General features: G+C 55.0%; 1 protein-coding gene and 1 long non-coding RNA gene across 9 annotated transcripts; both read left to right on the top strand.

The window, feature by feature from the left end:
* Positions 1–131: 131 nt before the first annotated feature.
* TP53 (tumor protein p53) lies at positions 132–11,577 on the top strand. 7 transcript variants are annotated; one of them, XM_089316614.1, is made up of 12 exons: positions 132–268; positions 2,079–2,185; positions 7,641–7,730; positions 7,837–7,858; positions 7,943–8,212; positions 8,621–8,804; positions 8,885–8,997; positions 9,184–9,293; positions 9,535–9,671; positions 9,756–9,832; positions 10,447–10,553; positions 10,769–11,577. In XM_089316614.1, exons 2-12 carry the CDS (start codon positions 2,145–2,147, stop codon positions 10,848–10,850), a joined length of 1,233 nt encoding a protein of 410 aa, XP_089172740.1. In that variant the 5' UTR covers positions 132–268; positions 2,079–2,144; the 3' UTR covers positions 10,851–11,577.
* An 888-nt stretch (positions 11,578–12,465) lies between these two features.
* LOC149121239 (uncharacterized) lies at positions 12,466–14,770 on the top strand. 2 transcript variants are annotated; one of them, XR_016223636.1, is made up of 2 exons: positions 12,466–12,625; positions 14,552–14,770. It is a non-coding gene; the product is annotated as an uncharacterized LOC149121239 (long non-coding RNA). The 2 variants fall into 2 exon arrangements; XR_016223637.1 differs by lacking the exon at positions 14,552–14,770 and adding an exon at positions 14,062–14,309 and having other exon boundaries at positions 12,506–12,625.

Here is a 14,770-nt window from a genome sequence, read left to right as displayed (position 1 = left end):
CACACACACCCTCCATTTCCTTCGCCTCACGCCGGCAGGCGAATGACTTGCCCTTACTTGTCATGGCGACCGTCCAGGAGCCTCGCGGGGGCTGATGGGATTGGGGTTTTCCCCTCCCATGTGCTCGGACTGGCGCTAAAAGTTTTGAGCGCCTCAAAAGTCCGGGGCCACCGTCCGGGAAGCAGGTAGCCGCTGGGCTGCGGGGGCACCTGGCGTCCGTGGCCGGAGCGTGCCGCCCGGGGCCGTGACACGCTCTCCTGAGGACTGGGTAAGGCCTTGACTGGGACTGATGCGTCCCTTCTAAGGGATTTGGCTCTGGGCACCTTGCATTTTCATCTAGGGGCGCAGCTGGGGGTGGGGCAGTGGGGGTGGACGGGGGCTCGGTGGGAGCGAGAGGCCGGCTGGCGGGAGGAACAGAGGAGTGCCGCGTCGGGAGGCCTGGGTGCGAACGCTGGGCAGGGGAGTGGGGCTTTCGGGGGGACCTGAGCCAGCCCCAGGTTTACTTCGCCCCCGAAATAACATGCACTAAGCCTTGGGGGCTGAGGTTTCCACATCGCGAGACTCGGACCTCTAGGCCCGAGATGGTAGGGTCCAGGGCAGCGGAGGGAAACCTCGGGCTCCGTTCCGAAGAGAGCGCTCGGGTCTCGGGACTTCCGGACCTTTGTCTCCCCGAAGTGGTCATCGCAGCCGGCCGCCGGCTCCGCCGGATGGAGAAACTCCGATCAAAGCCGGGCGGCCGTGGGACGCGCCGAGCAGAGGGTTTGCTCACGGCAGCCGGGGAGACCGTCCCGGCCTGAGAGGCTCGGCAGCCCTGTTATTGTTTGGCTCCACATTTACATTTCTGCCACTTGCAGGAGCATTTCCGGTTTCTTTTTTGCGGAGCGGCTCACGGTTCCCCCTATGCGGGGGGTGGGGGGAGAGAGAAACTAGTGTCTTTCAGGCTGATTTCTGTTCCTTGCGGGAGAGGTGTCTATCATTTCCCACCTTTTCTGCCCTCTGGATGACTTGGCTCCTGCTTTTGCTAAGGAGGGAGGATTTGTTTTGATGCACACCTCCGTCCCTCCCCCCGCCTCTGAATGGTGCGCTCCACCCTGCCCCCCTCGTAGCCTAGGTGGACGCTACCATTCTGTGGGACGGGGGGGGGAGGCGAACACGTTACAGATGGCAAAACCAAGTATTTTCGGAAATGGGTCCGCTGGGGAATCGAATTCTGGAAGTGTGCAATGACAGGCCTTTCGTCTGTGTAGGGGAAACAGCTTCTCTAGTATCCGGTTTTGGGCTAAGCCATACCAATTCCAAACGCAGTCCGGACGTCGTAAAAGCGGAAGGGGCGGGCCGGCGGGGTCCTGCCCGCGGGCGGCGGCGGGGCCGGCGGGGTCCGTGTGTCCTGCTGCTGCACCGCGCGGGGCGTGGCGGTGCCCCGGTGTGTCCCAGGCCCTGGGCGCCGTGGCCCGATGTGCCTGTCTCTTTTCTAAACTGTCCTTTGCGGAAGCTTAAGTGCTTCTCTTCCCCTCGGCACCTGGCGTAATTTCAGCCTGTGAGATGAACGGGAGATAGGCAAGGCAAGGTGGAAATGGCCTTGCGGGAGGCGGCGGATGGCGTCTCCCCGGGAACCGGCCCTGGTGGGCTCCGCGGGGCGGGCTGTCAGACCCCCGCCATCGTTTGAATGTGAAAAGATCTTTTCAGGGCACAAAAGACGGAATATCCACTTGATTTGCCTTTGCAGTGCACTAATGTGGGTAAATATAAATTTTTGTGCGCGGAAAGACAGCTTTTTGAAGCTATTCTCAAAGCGGCGGTTTCTCTAACCACCTAGATACAGACCAAAGACGCAGCTTCTCCCTGGTCATCCGTGCTTGTTCTGTTTCGGTCCTTTTTTTTTTTTTTTTTTTTTTGGCTTGTTGGAGAATTTCATTTATTTGCAAGGGAGCTCTTCCATCTGCTGGTTCACTCTGCAAATGTCGGCAACAGCCCAGGCTGGGCCAGGGGGAAACCAGGAAGCCAGGTACTCTGTCCTTGTCTCCCATGGGGGTGGTTGGGGCCCAGGCAGTCGGAGCATTAATCTGCCGCCTTTCCAGGCACAGTAGCAGGAAGTTGGATCCGAAGCAGAGCAGCCAGGACTCAGACCTGCAGGCCCGTGTGGGATGCAAACCCGTGGTTTCACCAGCTGTGCCCAAACAGCCCTGTATGTGTGTGTGAAGTGATACCTACCCATGTTGTCACATATGTCTGTACTTGTCCTTTTTATTCAGCTTTCCTAGAACCCTGCAGATAACAAAATCCGAGTGCTGGGATACTTTTAATGGATAGTGCTTGCATATAACTTGGGTACACTCTCCATATAGTTACAGTCTCTCGGGGATACTTGCGGTTCCCAATTCATTGTGAATACCATGTAAATTGTTGCTTCACCGTGTTGCTCAGGGAATAATGACAAGATAAAGGGTTCCCAACCACCACACATCTGCCTACCTGGTATACTTGGTCAACAATGCAACATTGTTTTGTTTGTTTGTTTTTAAAATTTTATTTGTTTGACAGGTAGAGTTACAAACAGTGAAAGAGACAGAGAGAAAGGTCTTCCTTCCATTGGTTCACCCCCCAATGGCCGTTGCAGCCGTCGCACCGGACTGATCCGAAGGCAGGAGCCAGGTGCTTATCCTGGTCTCCCATGAGGTGCAGGGCCCAAGCACTTGGGCCATCCTCCACTGCACTCCCTGGCCACAGCAGAGAGCTGGCCTGGAAGAGGGGCAACTGGGACAGAATCCGGCGCCCCAACCGGGACTAGAACCCGGGTGCCGGCGCCGCAAGGTGGAGGATTAGTCTAGTGAGCCACAGTGCTCACTTTTGCTTTTTTCAATACAGTACATGCAAAAGTATAATAAGTTTTAGCAAATTAAATCTGGCAATGTATAAAAATGATTTATGCCTTCTGACCAAGTGGGGCTTATCCCAGGATTGCAATGTTGGTTTAACATTCAAAAATTAATCCAGGTAATTTACTGCATTAACAGATTGAAGGATAAGAAATCTTATGGTCATTTCAACAACTGCAGGGAAAACAATTGCCAATATTCAATGGCTGCTCATGATTTCAAAGAAACTTCCTAGCAAATTGGAGAAAAGAAGTTTAGTCTGCTAAGAGGACATCCAGACATATTAAAGGGAAGGAGTAAAACTCTTACAGCCGGTTTGATTGTGTACATTAAAAATCCTAACTTGGGCCGGCATTGTGGCATAGCAGGTAAAGCCTGCAACACCAGCATCCCATATGGGCACTGGTTCAAGTCCCAGCCACTCCACTTCCAATCCAGCTCCCTGCTAATGGCCTGGAAAAGGCAGCAGAAGATTCTGTCTCTCGCAAGTGCTCAGGCCCCTTCCACCCACATGGGAGACCCGGATGAGGCTCCTGGCCCTGGCTCCTCTGTTGAGATTAACAAGCTGGTTCCAAAACGAAAAAGTAGTGTGAAGTTGGGAGTCTAACACTGTCTTGATTTCAAGGTAACGTTGAGGCTGTGGTAAGACGTAAGAACGAATGAACATGTTGCAGTCAGAAAAACAAATAAATGTGGCCAAATGACTTTCTTCAAAAGTGCCCAAGCAAATCTAGGGAGAAAGCGAAATCAACAAAAGGTGGTGGAACAACTTGAAGGGAAAAATGACCCCTGACCCCTGCTTCACACCCGCAACACACAATAATCAGTTTGAGATGGGAGTAGACTGAAACCTTTAAAGAGAAGGAGACGTAGCAGGCTGAATGGTGATTGTTGGCAAAGCTGGGTGATGCGTACACGTAACGCTGTTTGTTGTTTCTGTTTTTTCTAATATCTGTTTATTTATTTATTTGAAAGGCGGAGTGACTGAGATCTTCTCTCCGCTGGTTCGCTCCCCAAATGGCCACAACAGTTGGGGCTGGGCCAGGTCGAAGCCCTGAACTCCATCCGGGTCTCCCACTTGTGTGGCAGAGGCCCAAGTACTTGGGCCATCATCTGCTGCCTTCCCAGCCGTCTTAGCAGGGAGCTGGATCAGACACAGAGCAGCCGGGCTTCACACCAACCCTCTGATAGGGGATGCTGCTACGGGAAGCAGCGGCTTAACTCACTGTGCCACAAGACCAGTCCCTCTGTGTTTTAACTTCACCTGGGTGGTTCACCTGCCTGGGTTACCCCCTGTTCATTTCCCTTTGTTAATAAAGCTGCGGTGCTCTGGCTTTCACTCCTAGCCCTGTGAACATGTTGCATGTCCCTGCTGTGCGGCCGTAGGTTTTAGGAACTTGTATTCTTGATCGGCACTCACACTTTTACATCCATACATTCCTAAGCAATAAATGGTTCTGTGTCTTTTTAATTTGTGTAAACTGTTTGCTTCCATGACTGTTTTGCATTTTCCTGCAAATTGTGTATACACGTCTTAACCACCTGCTCCCTGCCCACGGATTCCCGTTTCTTGTCACTTGCCAGTCAAGTAGCTCTCATCCAGAAAAGCTTTTATTTCAGACTCGGGGAAACCGTAGGAGCATAATTATTTAGCCCTTGAATGTGCTTTCAGACAGTCCAGTTAGAGCTCTAGTTCTGTCACTTGGGAGCTTTAGGAGCCTGGTAAGCGACTTTAATTCCTTTAACTCTCATTTCCCACATCTGTCATACCTGCTTTGCTGATTTTTGAGAGGATTAAATGAGATTGCGGTGGAAAGCAGTGCCTTGTCAGCCACTAGGACCTCTGAGTGCGACCATTGTCACAGTCAGGGCTGGGCCTGTCCCTCCCAGGGGCCTGCGTTGCCCTGCGCTAACCATCTCGAAGGTGCCCTTCCACCTGACACATGTGTTCCGGGGGCCCTGGCGCCGGTGTGTGCTCTGATCTGTTAGTGGTACCTGCCTGCCCAGCAGGGAAACGCTGACCGTGTTGCTGCTGAGAGGCAGGGGATGTCCCGAAGGGACACCTCTGTCGGGCTGCTCCCTCCCCGGGGGACTGTGACCTCAGAGCAGTCCCGTTCCCTGACAGAGGTCAATGTGCACTCCTAAGGTGGGGAGAGGCCACAGTGCTGCCCTAACTCCTGGTCACAGAGTTCCCCTGAGAGCAAACAGAACAGTTCCATGAGCAGCCAGCGTTTGTTGAGCACTTACCACGTGCCAGGCAGTTTTCTCGGCTGTCTGTATTTCCAGCAGTAAATAAGTAAGACCCGGGGGACACTGAGGCTGACCTCAGTAGTCCCCAAGGCAGCCCCACTGTGAGATGGTGAGGTTAGGGTGCAGGTCTACCCGCTGCCTCCACGGCCCATGGCCTGCTATGGCTGCCTGTGTTTCCCAGCCCCTAGGTGATTTACACCGAAGATGCAAAGAAGGGTAACCTTCAATTCTTAGAACTTAGGAGCCAAAATTTCATTTTTTTTTTTAAAGGATTGATTTATTTATTTGAAAGGCAGAGTTGCAGAGAGACAGAGAGAGAGATCTTCCATCCACAGGTTCACGCCCCAAGTTGCCACAATGGCTAAAGCTGGGCCAGTCCAGAGCCAGGAGCTTCTTCTGGGTCTCCCACACGGCAGCAGGGGCCCATGGACTTGGGCCATCTGCTGCTTTCCCAGGCCTAGTGAGAGCTGGGTCAGGAGTGGAGCACCAGGACTTGAACCAGCGCCCATATGGGATGCCGGCACTGCAAGTGGTGGCATTACCCACTATACCGCAGCACCGGCCCCCCAAAAAAGAGTCATCTTTTTAAGATGGGTAAAGTTAAGAACAGTGCAATGTCAGACCCAGGGTTTTGTCTTTGTTTTTTAAGGTTTGTTTGTTTATTTGAAAGGCAGAGTTACAGAGAAAGAATCTTCCATCCACTAGTTCTCTCCCCAAATTTATTTGGCTGCAGCAGCTGAGGCTGGGCCAGGCTGAAGCCAGGAGCCTAGAACTCCACCCAGGTCTCCCACGAGTGGCAGGGGCCCAAGTACCTGTGCCATCTTCTGCTGCTTTCCCAAGCTGGATTGAAGCCAGGAGCCTAGAACTCCACCCCGGTCTCCCACGAGTGGCAGGGGCCCAAGTACCTGTGCCATCTTCTGCTGCTTTCCCAAGCTGGATTGAAAGTAGAGCTGCTGGGGCCTGAACCGGCTCTCCGGTATGGGCTGCCCGTGTCACAGTGACAGCCTAACCAGCTGTGCCATAACACACGGCCCGAAGCTTTTGACTTCTGAGCCCCTTCCCATAAGTTTCTTCTTTTAATCATGGATGTTTGAATCCTCCTTTTTAATAAAAGGTCATTCACTTGCCTGTGTGCCTGAAGGCAGGCTGCTTGACCCCTCAGGGAGCTCTTCACCTGTCAAACGGCAGGTGTAGTTATCAGAACAAATCAGATAAGCCATGTGAAAGGATTTTGCAAACTCTTAAGCACATAAGCAAGCAAGCCCTCTATCTACATAAGGGTGGAAGTCAGGTGAAGGCAGATTAGAACGCCCTGCCCTTAAGGAAGCTGCTTGGTAGGGAGGCTCGGCCAGTGCAAGGTACAGGTGCTGCGTGTGTTTCTTAAAGCTAATGGCAAAGACTGCATCAAGAAAAGCTCAGAGAAGCAGTTGGGAAGCTGGTCGGGGGGAGTGAGATGACAGCGCATGGTGTCGTGCAAGACCTGGCCAGCTGACCGCCTTGCTCCCTTACCCACTCGCCACCATTCACAACCAGAGCAGAGCGATTTGCTGTTAAAACACAGGGAGCCCGCCCAGGTGCATGGCGCTGCACTAAGGGCATGGTGAACGGGGTAGAGCCCCTCCCTGCAGGGAGCAAGTTTCTATCTTAACTAGAGGCCACAGGGAACCAGCAAGCAAAAAATCAGAGTGTACTTACCGTGAGGGTTAAGACAGGTGGCTGGCCGGCTAGGGAAGGGGGGTGTGCCTGGTGGAGGAGCCACCCATCAATGTTGAATAGGGAAGCCAGGATGGATAGAGCCCTGGGAACCAGAGGGAGTGGTTGGGAGGAGGAGATGGAGAGGGAGGGTGGGGCCGGCTCACCAAGACTTCTGGGGCAGGAGGTAGGGGACTCAGGAGCCAGGAGCCCTGAGGGCTGAGGGAGGGAGAGGTGAAACAGATTTGTGATAAGAGGTGAGCATTTGTCAGAGCAGTTAAGACACTGCTTAGGATTCCGGCTTCCGCTCTCGGAGCGCCTGGGTTCAAGTCCTGGCTCTGCGCCCCATCCCAGCCTCCTGCAAATCCACAGCCTGGGAGACAGCAGGTAGGGATGGTGCAAGTACTAGGCTCCTGGCTCCTGGCAAAAGCCAGGCCCAGCACCGGGCTGTGGTAGGCCCTTGGAGGGTGAACCAGAGGGTGGGCGCGCTCTCCCTGATTGTCTCTCTCTTTCTCTGCCATTCACATACTAAAGATTTGAGAGACCTGTGAGCTGTGTGGCAGCACTAGGACGCTGTGGGCAGGAGGTGACCTCCCTGTGGAGGGGGTGGCCCCAGAGCGCAGGGCGGAGGCACCTGCCTTCAGTGCCAGGGAGGCTGGAGGTCTCGGCCCGGCGGCCTTCTCAGCCTGGTGAGGGCTAGGACAGGGGCAGCCTGGCTGGTGGTAAAAGACAGAAAGAGAGAAGGGAGGAGGAGCCCCTTCCCTGAGCCGTGGCTCCCACCTGGCGGCTCCAGATGGGCCACGTCTCCCTTTGCCCTCACAGCGACCCGGCCGCCGCCATGGAGGAGTCACAGTCGGATCTCAGCCTCGAGCCTCCCCTGAGTCAGGAGACGTTTTCAGACCTGTGGAAACTGTGAGTGGCTCTCCGGAAGAGTGGGCTCCCTGCCTGGCGCACAGCCCCCTCCCCCCGCCCCGCCCCCCACAGAAGCCAGCACTAACTTTCTGCTCTTGTCTTTCAGGCTTCCTGAGAACAACCTGCTGGTAAGGCCTGGGAGTAGGCGGGGATGAGGGGGGCGAGGGGCCTGGGATCCCGGCCCTCTTGACTCCTGGCTGGTCCATCCGCAGACCACCTCGCTGAACCCTCCCGTGGATGATCTGCTGTCTGCAGAAGACGTTGCAAACTGGCTCAACGAAGACCCAGAAGAAGGGCTCCGAGTACCAGCAGCTCCTGCGCCAGAGGCCCCCGCCCCAGCTGCCCCTGCGCTGGCGGCCCCTGCACCAGCCACCTCCTGGCCCCTGTCATCCTCTGTCCCTTCCCAAAAGACCTACCATGGCAACTACGGTTTCCGGCTGGGCTTCCTGCACTCTGGGACGGCCAAGTCTGTCACCTGCACGGTCAGTGTCCCTGTGGGGCTGGTTCCTGGGTGACCGTCCAGTGCGCGCCCACAATCCATGCCCTACCCCCATCCCCAGCCCCCAGAACTTTGGGGTTCCTCTTCAGCCTTTGGTGTCTTATCAGCCTTACTGCATTTTGCCCCCTTAGTCTGACCTTTGACCTCTGTCCCAAAGCTGAGTTTTCCACTTGACCCTATATGAAAATCCATCCCATCATACTTGATTTCTCTCACGGGGGAGCCACTCCATGTGTTTCTTAGCCTTTGAAAATGAGCTTGCGAGGTGTAGACCCCAATGAGGCTGCGGTCTCTGGCTCCCTCCCACACAGCGCTCCGTTTCTAGTAGTTGACTTGACCCCCCCCATTCACTTGTCTCCTGACCTTGAACTCTGGCCTTCCGTCCCTACAGTACTCCCCCTGCCTCAACAAGCTGTTCTGCCAGCTAGCAAAGACCTGCCCTGTGCAGCTGTGGGTCGACTCGACGCCCCCACCTGGCACCCGCGTCCGGGCCATGGCCATCTACAAGAAGTCTCAGCACATGACGGAAGTTGTCAGACGCTGCCCCCACCACGAGCGCTGCTCCGACAGCGATGGTGAGCGGGCAGGGGCTGGGAGACTGGGCAGCCGGCCAGCTGGGTCCCCAGGTCTCTAATTCCTCCCTGATCTCTCGTAGGTCTGGCCCCCCCTCAGCATCTCATCCGGGTGGAGGGAAATCTGCGTGCGGAGTATTTGGATGACAGAAACACCTTCCGACACAGTGTGGTGGTGCCCTACGAGCCGCCTGAGGTCTGGTTTGGCGGCTGGGGCCTCGGTGGGGAGGGGCTGGAGGTGGGTGTCACAGACGTTGGGTGCAAGAGGGCCTTCTCCATCTCCCCGCCATCCTTGAGGTGTGTGAACAGGTGGGTCTTCCCCTAAGTGGGCAACTCAAGTTCGCAGGGCTGGCCGGCCTCATCTGGGCCCTCTGTTCTGCAGGTTGGCTCTGACTGTACCACCATCCACTATAATTACATGTGTAACAGCTCCTGCATGGGGGGCATGAACCGGCGGCCCATCCTCACCATCATCACACTGGAAGACTCCAGGTAGGGACAGGAGCCGCCTGCTGCCCTCCCCGCCTCTGCCTGGCTGCTGTCCCCTCGGCCCTACTCTCTGTCTCACCCATCATGCGACTGCCCCCTGCTGTTCTCTGTCGATTTTCCTTCCTTCGGCTCTGAGACCTCTCCCAGGGTGCCGGGCACTTGGAGCTCACCCTCTAGATGACGGGGTGGTTGGGCATCAGAACAGGGCTGATGGGGCCCGCTGCTCTCTCCTTGCTCCACGCAGTGGGAACCTGCTGGGACGGAACAGCTTTGAGGTGCGAGTGTGTGCCTGTCCTGGGAGGGACCGCCGCACGGAGGAAGAAAATTTCCGCAAGAAAGGGGAGCCCTGCCCCGAACTGCCCCCTGGGAGCTCTAAGCGAGGTGAGTGGACAGGACAGGAGGAGGCACAGAAGGCCAGGGAGGTGCAGTTCCATCCCATAATCACCGTTTTCTCATCCTCCCCAGCACTGCCGACCACCACCACCGACTCCTCTCCCCAGACAAAGAAGAAGCCGCTGGATGGAGAATATTTCATCCTTAAGGTATCACGTCTAAGACAGGCAGATGCGCAGTCTCCTGTGTAGACCAAGTGGGATTGGGTAAGGGAAGAAAAGATGGACACGGAGGGACTACCCGATTATGGCCAGTTCCTGTGCCCATTCTTTGCTTTGTTGGCGGCCCTGACTCCCGAAACACTGTTGGGTTAAGTTCCTAGTCAGGCACTCAAAATGCAGTTTCCATCCTGGCTGCTTTGCCTGTAGTTAGGGCCCAGAGACAGGACACACAGGACACAGGACAGGACACATTGTAGCACATTAAAGTTGCCCCTGCACTTCGGATGGGGTCACATCCTGTTAAGCCTACTGAGTCGGTCATTAAGTCAGAGGCATTGAATACACCTGACCTACCAGACACCACCGCCTAGCAGCGCTGGGGCAGAGCAGTTGTTTGTCCTGGGGCCTGCTTGGAGCCACTTTGGAAGGATGGTTCCTGCTGGATGCCTGTGGCCTGTATGCCTTCGTTCAGACGATCCAAGTCAGGGACCATCTGTAATCATTTTAAAGGACCACCTTTCAAAGAGAAAATTGTTCAAGAGAGCAGGAAAATGGATGTGGCTTTGGCCGGTGATCCTCCACCCCGTTCTCCCCTGCTGCAGATCCGCGGGCGTGAACGCTTCGAGATGTTCCGAGAGCTGAACGAGGCCCTGGAGCTCAAGGATGCCCAGGCCGAGAAGGAGCCCGGGGGGAGCAGGGCTCACTCCAGGTGAGTGCTGGGCCCTCTTCTACCCCTGCTCCGGTGGCTGATAAAATGGGGGTGGGACCATGAAGAGAGTGACAGCACAATAGTGCTCCACCATCAATAGTGCTCTACCATCGGAACTTAAATTCCCCTTCTCCCAGCCTTAGGTGGAGGGGAGAGGCCCCAGGCACTGTCACTCATGTGATATCTCTCCCTCTCATCTCCTGTCTCCCCTACAGCTACCTGAAGGCCAAGAAGGGGCAGTCTACCTCCCGCCATAAAAAACCAATGTTCAAGAGAGAGGGGCCTGACTCAGACTGATGTCCTCACCCTCTGGCCCCCGTTGACAACCCCCACGCCCTCCTACCCTGGCATTTTGGGACTCAGGTGCTTGAACCCCACTTGGTAGAGGTGTGCCTCAGAACTCCCAGGAATTCTTCCACTTGCTTGGCCTGCACTGGTGGTATTGGGGGGGAGGTGGTGGGAGCTAGGACGGGCCAGCCTTAGCTTTTAAAATTTTGACTGTGAGGAATGTTTGGGGAAATTAAAGAAAAAAAAAAAAGGCTCTGAGAAGCAGCCCTAGGCCGGGTGGGAAGCCCAGCCCTCCCGCTGTGCTGACCAGGGACACGGCCACGACTTCATGAAATGCTGATCATGCCTACCTCACGGGGTCTGCTGTGAGGATTAATGAAATGCTGTGTGACTGGCCTGGAAAGCACCCTTTATTATAGGGTGGCTGGGACGTGGCCCCCTCATGGGTGCTGGTTCCCTACCCTTCTGCCGGCTGGGTTGATAGCTTCACTGGTTGGGCAGCTGGTCTGCGCTGGTGCAGCCAAATCCTGCCCAGCCTCTTAGTGACAATGGCCCCATCCCACGCCTGGAGGATTCCATCGTGTACCATCTGTGTCTACCAAGACCTGTTTCACTTTCCCCCCAATGCTCAGGGTCAATTTCTTTTGCACCTTGCATTTGTCACCCCCAGTCCACTTCCCTTTTTATATCCCCTTTTTATATCGGTTTCTTATTTTGCAATAAAACTTGACTACCATCCTGTGTCTCAGAGGCAGGTGCCTGTGCGGGCTGCCGGGGCCACAGGTGCAGGGCCAAGTGAGGAGGTGAACTTGGGAGCCGGCCACCTGAGTCTCCAGAGAGTGTGAGCTGGAGGGGGTTGTGGGGGGGCCTGAGGCCCGAGTTCCAGGAGGGAAACAAAGGCTGGAGACTGGGTCAGCCTGCGGGCTGCATGACAACAAGGGAGGGGGTGACCATTCATAACTGGGAACCAACTGTCCCTCCTCCCCTCCCACCAGGGCTGGCACAAGGTTCCCTCCCGCCCCTGCTTCTAGGGTTGGGCTGCTGCCCCCTCGGCAGCCTCTCACCAAGGATTATGGGATTTAAATGTCTGATTTAGCAAGCCTGAGCCTCTGGGGTGGCCATCTGCTCCGCAGGGAAGGGCCAGGGTACCTGGGTTCCCAAGGGGACAGAGGGGTTGGGCGCTACTGAATGAAGTGGGAGACTTGCCAGCCGGGGTCCTAGGAAAGTAGGGGCAGCTAAGGTGAGGGTTGGGGCCTTCCCGGCATCCCCTCATCCTGGGCCTCATGCCAGGTGGCTGGATGAATTGAAGCTTTAAACCCTGCCAGGAAAACCTTTCAAAGGGCTTCTTGGGGTAGGGAGGAGAGTCGGGGTTGGGGAGCTCGGGTACCCCTGCCCGCTCTGTTCTTCAGTGTGGCCAGCTCCCAGGGAGGGGGCAGGGCGGGCTCTCCCCACCACCCACTGCGGCCTGAGACGCTACTTGGCTGTCCTGCCTCCTCGGGGGTGGAGGGACTCCAAGGCCACCGTCTTGCCAGGCCCATCAGCCAGGCCCAGAACACCCGCACCCCTGAGCCCTCGCCTTGCCACGCAGGGTCCCTGCCTTCGAGACCACGTTTTTCTTTCCTAGCTTGGGAATGCCAGAGCCGACACTTAACTCGGCTCCCACCCTACCCGCTCCTGAAACTCCGTCTCCTCGCTCCTGTGGACAGGTCACCTCGAGAACCCCCCTTTTTCCCCCTCTTTTCCTTCTGGGAGCACAGTTGAGCCCAGGACGCCGGGATTCACAGGTTGGTGATGTGCCGCATGCATGCGCTGTGCAATGCTCCTTGTAATCAGGTTCCAGCCTCACACAGTCACCACCCGGGCTGAGGGCAAGGACTCTGCAAAATCCAGGGGAGCAGAAACCACCGGTTCTGATGCACAGCCAGCGTCCGCGCGCCCTCAGCACTTCAGGCGGTGTCCCTGGCTCTGGCTGCACTGCCGCTCTTCCCTGGGAAGTAGATCCACTCTGCCTCCACGGATCCCCTCCGGTGCGAGCTGATGGATCTGTGTGCCCTGAGAACCCTGAGGCCTGGGTGTTCAGGCCGGCTCTGCTATGAGCTGTTTGACCCTCAGTGAATCTTTAACCTCTCTGGTTCCACTTATTGGCTTCTGGTTTTTTTTGTTTGTTTGTTTGTTTGTTCTAAGATTGATTTAATTACTTGAAGGTCAGTAACAGAGAAGGAGAGAGAGAGTCTTCCATCTACAGGTTCACTCCCCAGTTGGCTTTGGCTGTAATGGCCAGAGCTGATCTGATCTGAAACCAGGAGCCAGGAGCTTCTGGGTCTCCCACGTGGGTGCAGGGGCCCAAGGACTTGGGCCATCTTCCACTGCTTTCCCAGGCCATAGCAGAGAGCAAGTTGTATTCTGGGGTCCAGGCACTGTGGCTCAGCAGGTTAAGCTGCAGCCTGCAGCACCGGCATTAAGTCCCGGCTGCTCCACTTCTGATTCAGCTGCCTGTTAATGCATCTGGAAGATGGGCCGAGTCCCTGGGCCTCTGCACCCGTGTGGGAGATGAAAAGAAGCTCCTGGCTCCTGGCCTGGGCCCGGCCTGGCCCTTGTCACTGTGGCCCGTGGGGAGTGAACCAGTGGATGGAAGATTCCATCTCTCCCTCTAACTCTGCCTTTCAAATAAATAAGTAGCAGAGTGTGGGGCAGTGTTTCCCTGATTCCAGCTTCCTGCCAATTCAGAAACTGGGAAGCAGGTAGTTCAAGTGCTCTTGTCCCTGCCAACCATGTGGGAAACCTGGATTGAGTTTCTGGATCCTGGCTTCAGCCTGGCCCAGTCCTGACTGTTGCAGGCATCCGAGGGCGAACTGATGGCAGATGAGATTTCTCTGCCTGTGCCCTTCTCCATCTGCCTCGCAAATAAAAAGAATTAAAGAGCAAAAAGGGGAAAAATCTGGAATGCATCCCGACATCAGCGATACAAACTGAAATAGCGCAAAAAGGAAAATTTGAGTAAAAAGATAAACTTAAAAACAGGAGTTTTTTTTTTTTTTTTTAATTACTGAGATATGTTTTAAAAGAAAAACTGGAGCACTGGACTGAGGGAAAAAAGAATGATCAAAAAACAAAGAGTTTGGGGCTGGCACTGTGGGGTGGTGGATAAAGCCACTGCCTGCAATGCTGGCCTCCCATACAGGAGCCAGTTCAAGTTCCAGCTGTGCCACTTTTGATCCAGCTCCCTGATAATGTGCCTGGGAAAGCAGTGAGAAGCAGAGGATGCTCCCAGTGCTTCAGTCCCTGAACCCACATGGGAGGCCCAGATGGAGTTCCTGGCTCCTGGCTTCCAATTGGCGCAGCTCCGGCCATTGTGACCAACAGGGGAGTGAACCAGCAGATGGAGGACCTCTCTGCCTTCCAAGTAAATAAGTCTTAAAGGAAAAAAGAAAAAAAAAGATTAAATATTTATGGGTCATAAGAAAAAAAGAATGAAATCCCAAATTAATTTACAATTATGCTGGCTTTGCTAATATTAACAAAGCCTGATGAATATATTAAAAAACAAATTAATAAATATAGATGCAAAATCTCTAAATAGAATACACTGGATTAAAAATATTATACCTCCAGGGCTGGCACTGTGGCTTAGCAGGTAAAACTGCTGCCTGCAGTGCCAGCTTCCCATATGGTCTCCAGTTTGAGTCCCAGCTGCTCCACTTCTGATCCAGCTCTCTGGGGTGGCCTGGGACAGCAGTGGAAGATGGCCCAAGTGCTTGGACCCCTGACCTGCATGGGAGACCTGGAAGAAGCTCCTGACTCCTGGCTTCAGATTGGTGCAGCTTTGGCTGTTGCTGCCACCTGAGGAGTAAGCCAGCAGATGGAAGACTCTCTGTCTCTGCCTCTCTGTAACTCTGCCTTTCAAATAAATAAATAATTGAAAAAAAAAA

This window comes from Oryctolagus cuniculus, chromosome 17 (assembly GCF_051225735.1).
Source record: "Oryctolagus cuniculus isolate XC-2025 breed Fujian yellow rabbit chromosome 17, ASM5122573v1, whole genome shotgun sequence".
In the NCBI taxonomy this organism is placed as follows: Eukaryota; Metazoa; Chordata; class Mammalia; order Lagomorpha; family Leporidae; genus Oryctolagus; species Oryctolagus cuniculus.
Note: the sequence above shows the minus strand (reverse complement) of the source record. Positions and strands in the feature narration are given on the sequence as shown.

Bases quoted from the DNA above. Each gene is read 5' to 3' on its own strand.
- TP53 (XM_008270660.5), top strand. From the start codon at position 1,959: ATGTCGGCAACAGCCCAGGCTGGGCCAGGGGGAAACCAGGAAGCCAG. The intron at 8,805-8,884 runs GTGAGCGGGCAG...GATCTCTCGTAG, and splicing joins GCGCTGCTCCGACAGCGATG to GTCTGGCCCCCCCTCAGCAT. The intron at 9,833-10,446 runs GTATCACGTCTA...CCCCTGCTGCAG, and splicing joins GAGAATATTTCATCCTTAAG to ATCCGCGGGCGTGAACGCTT.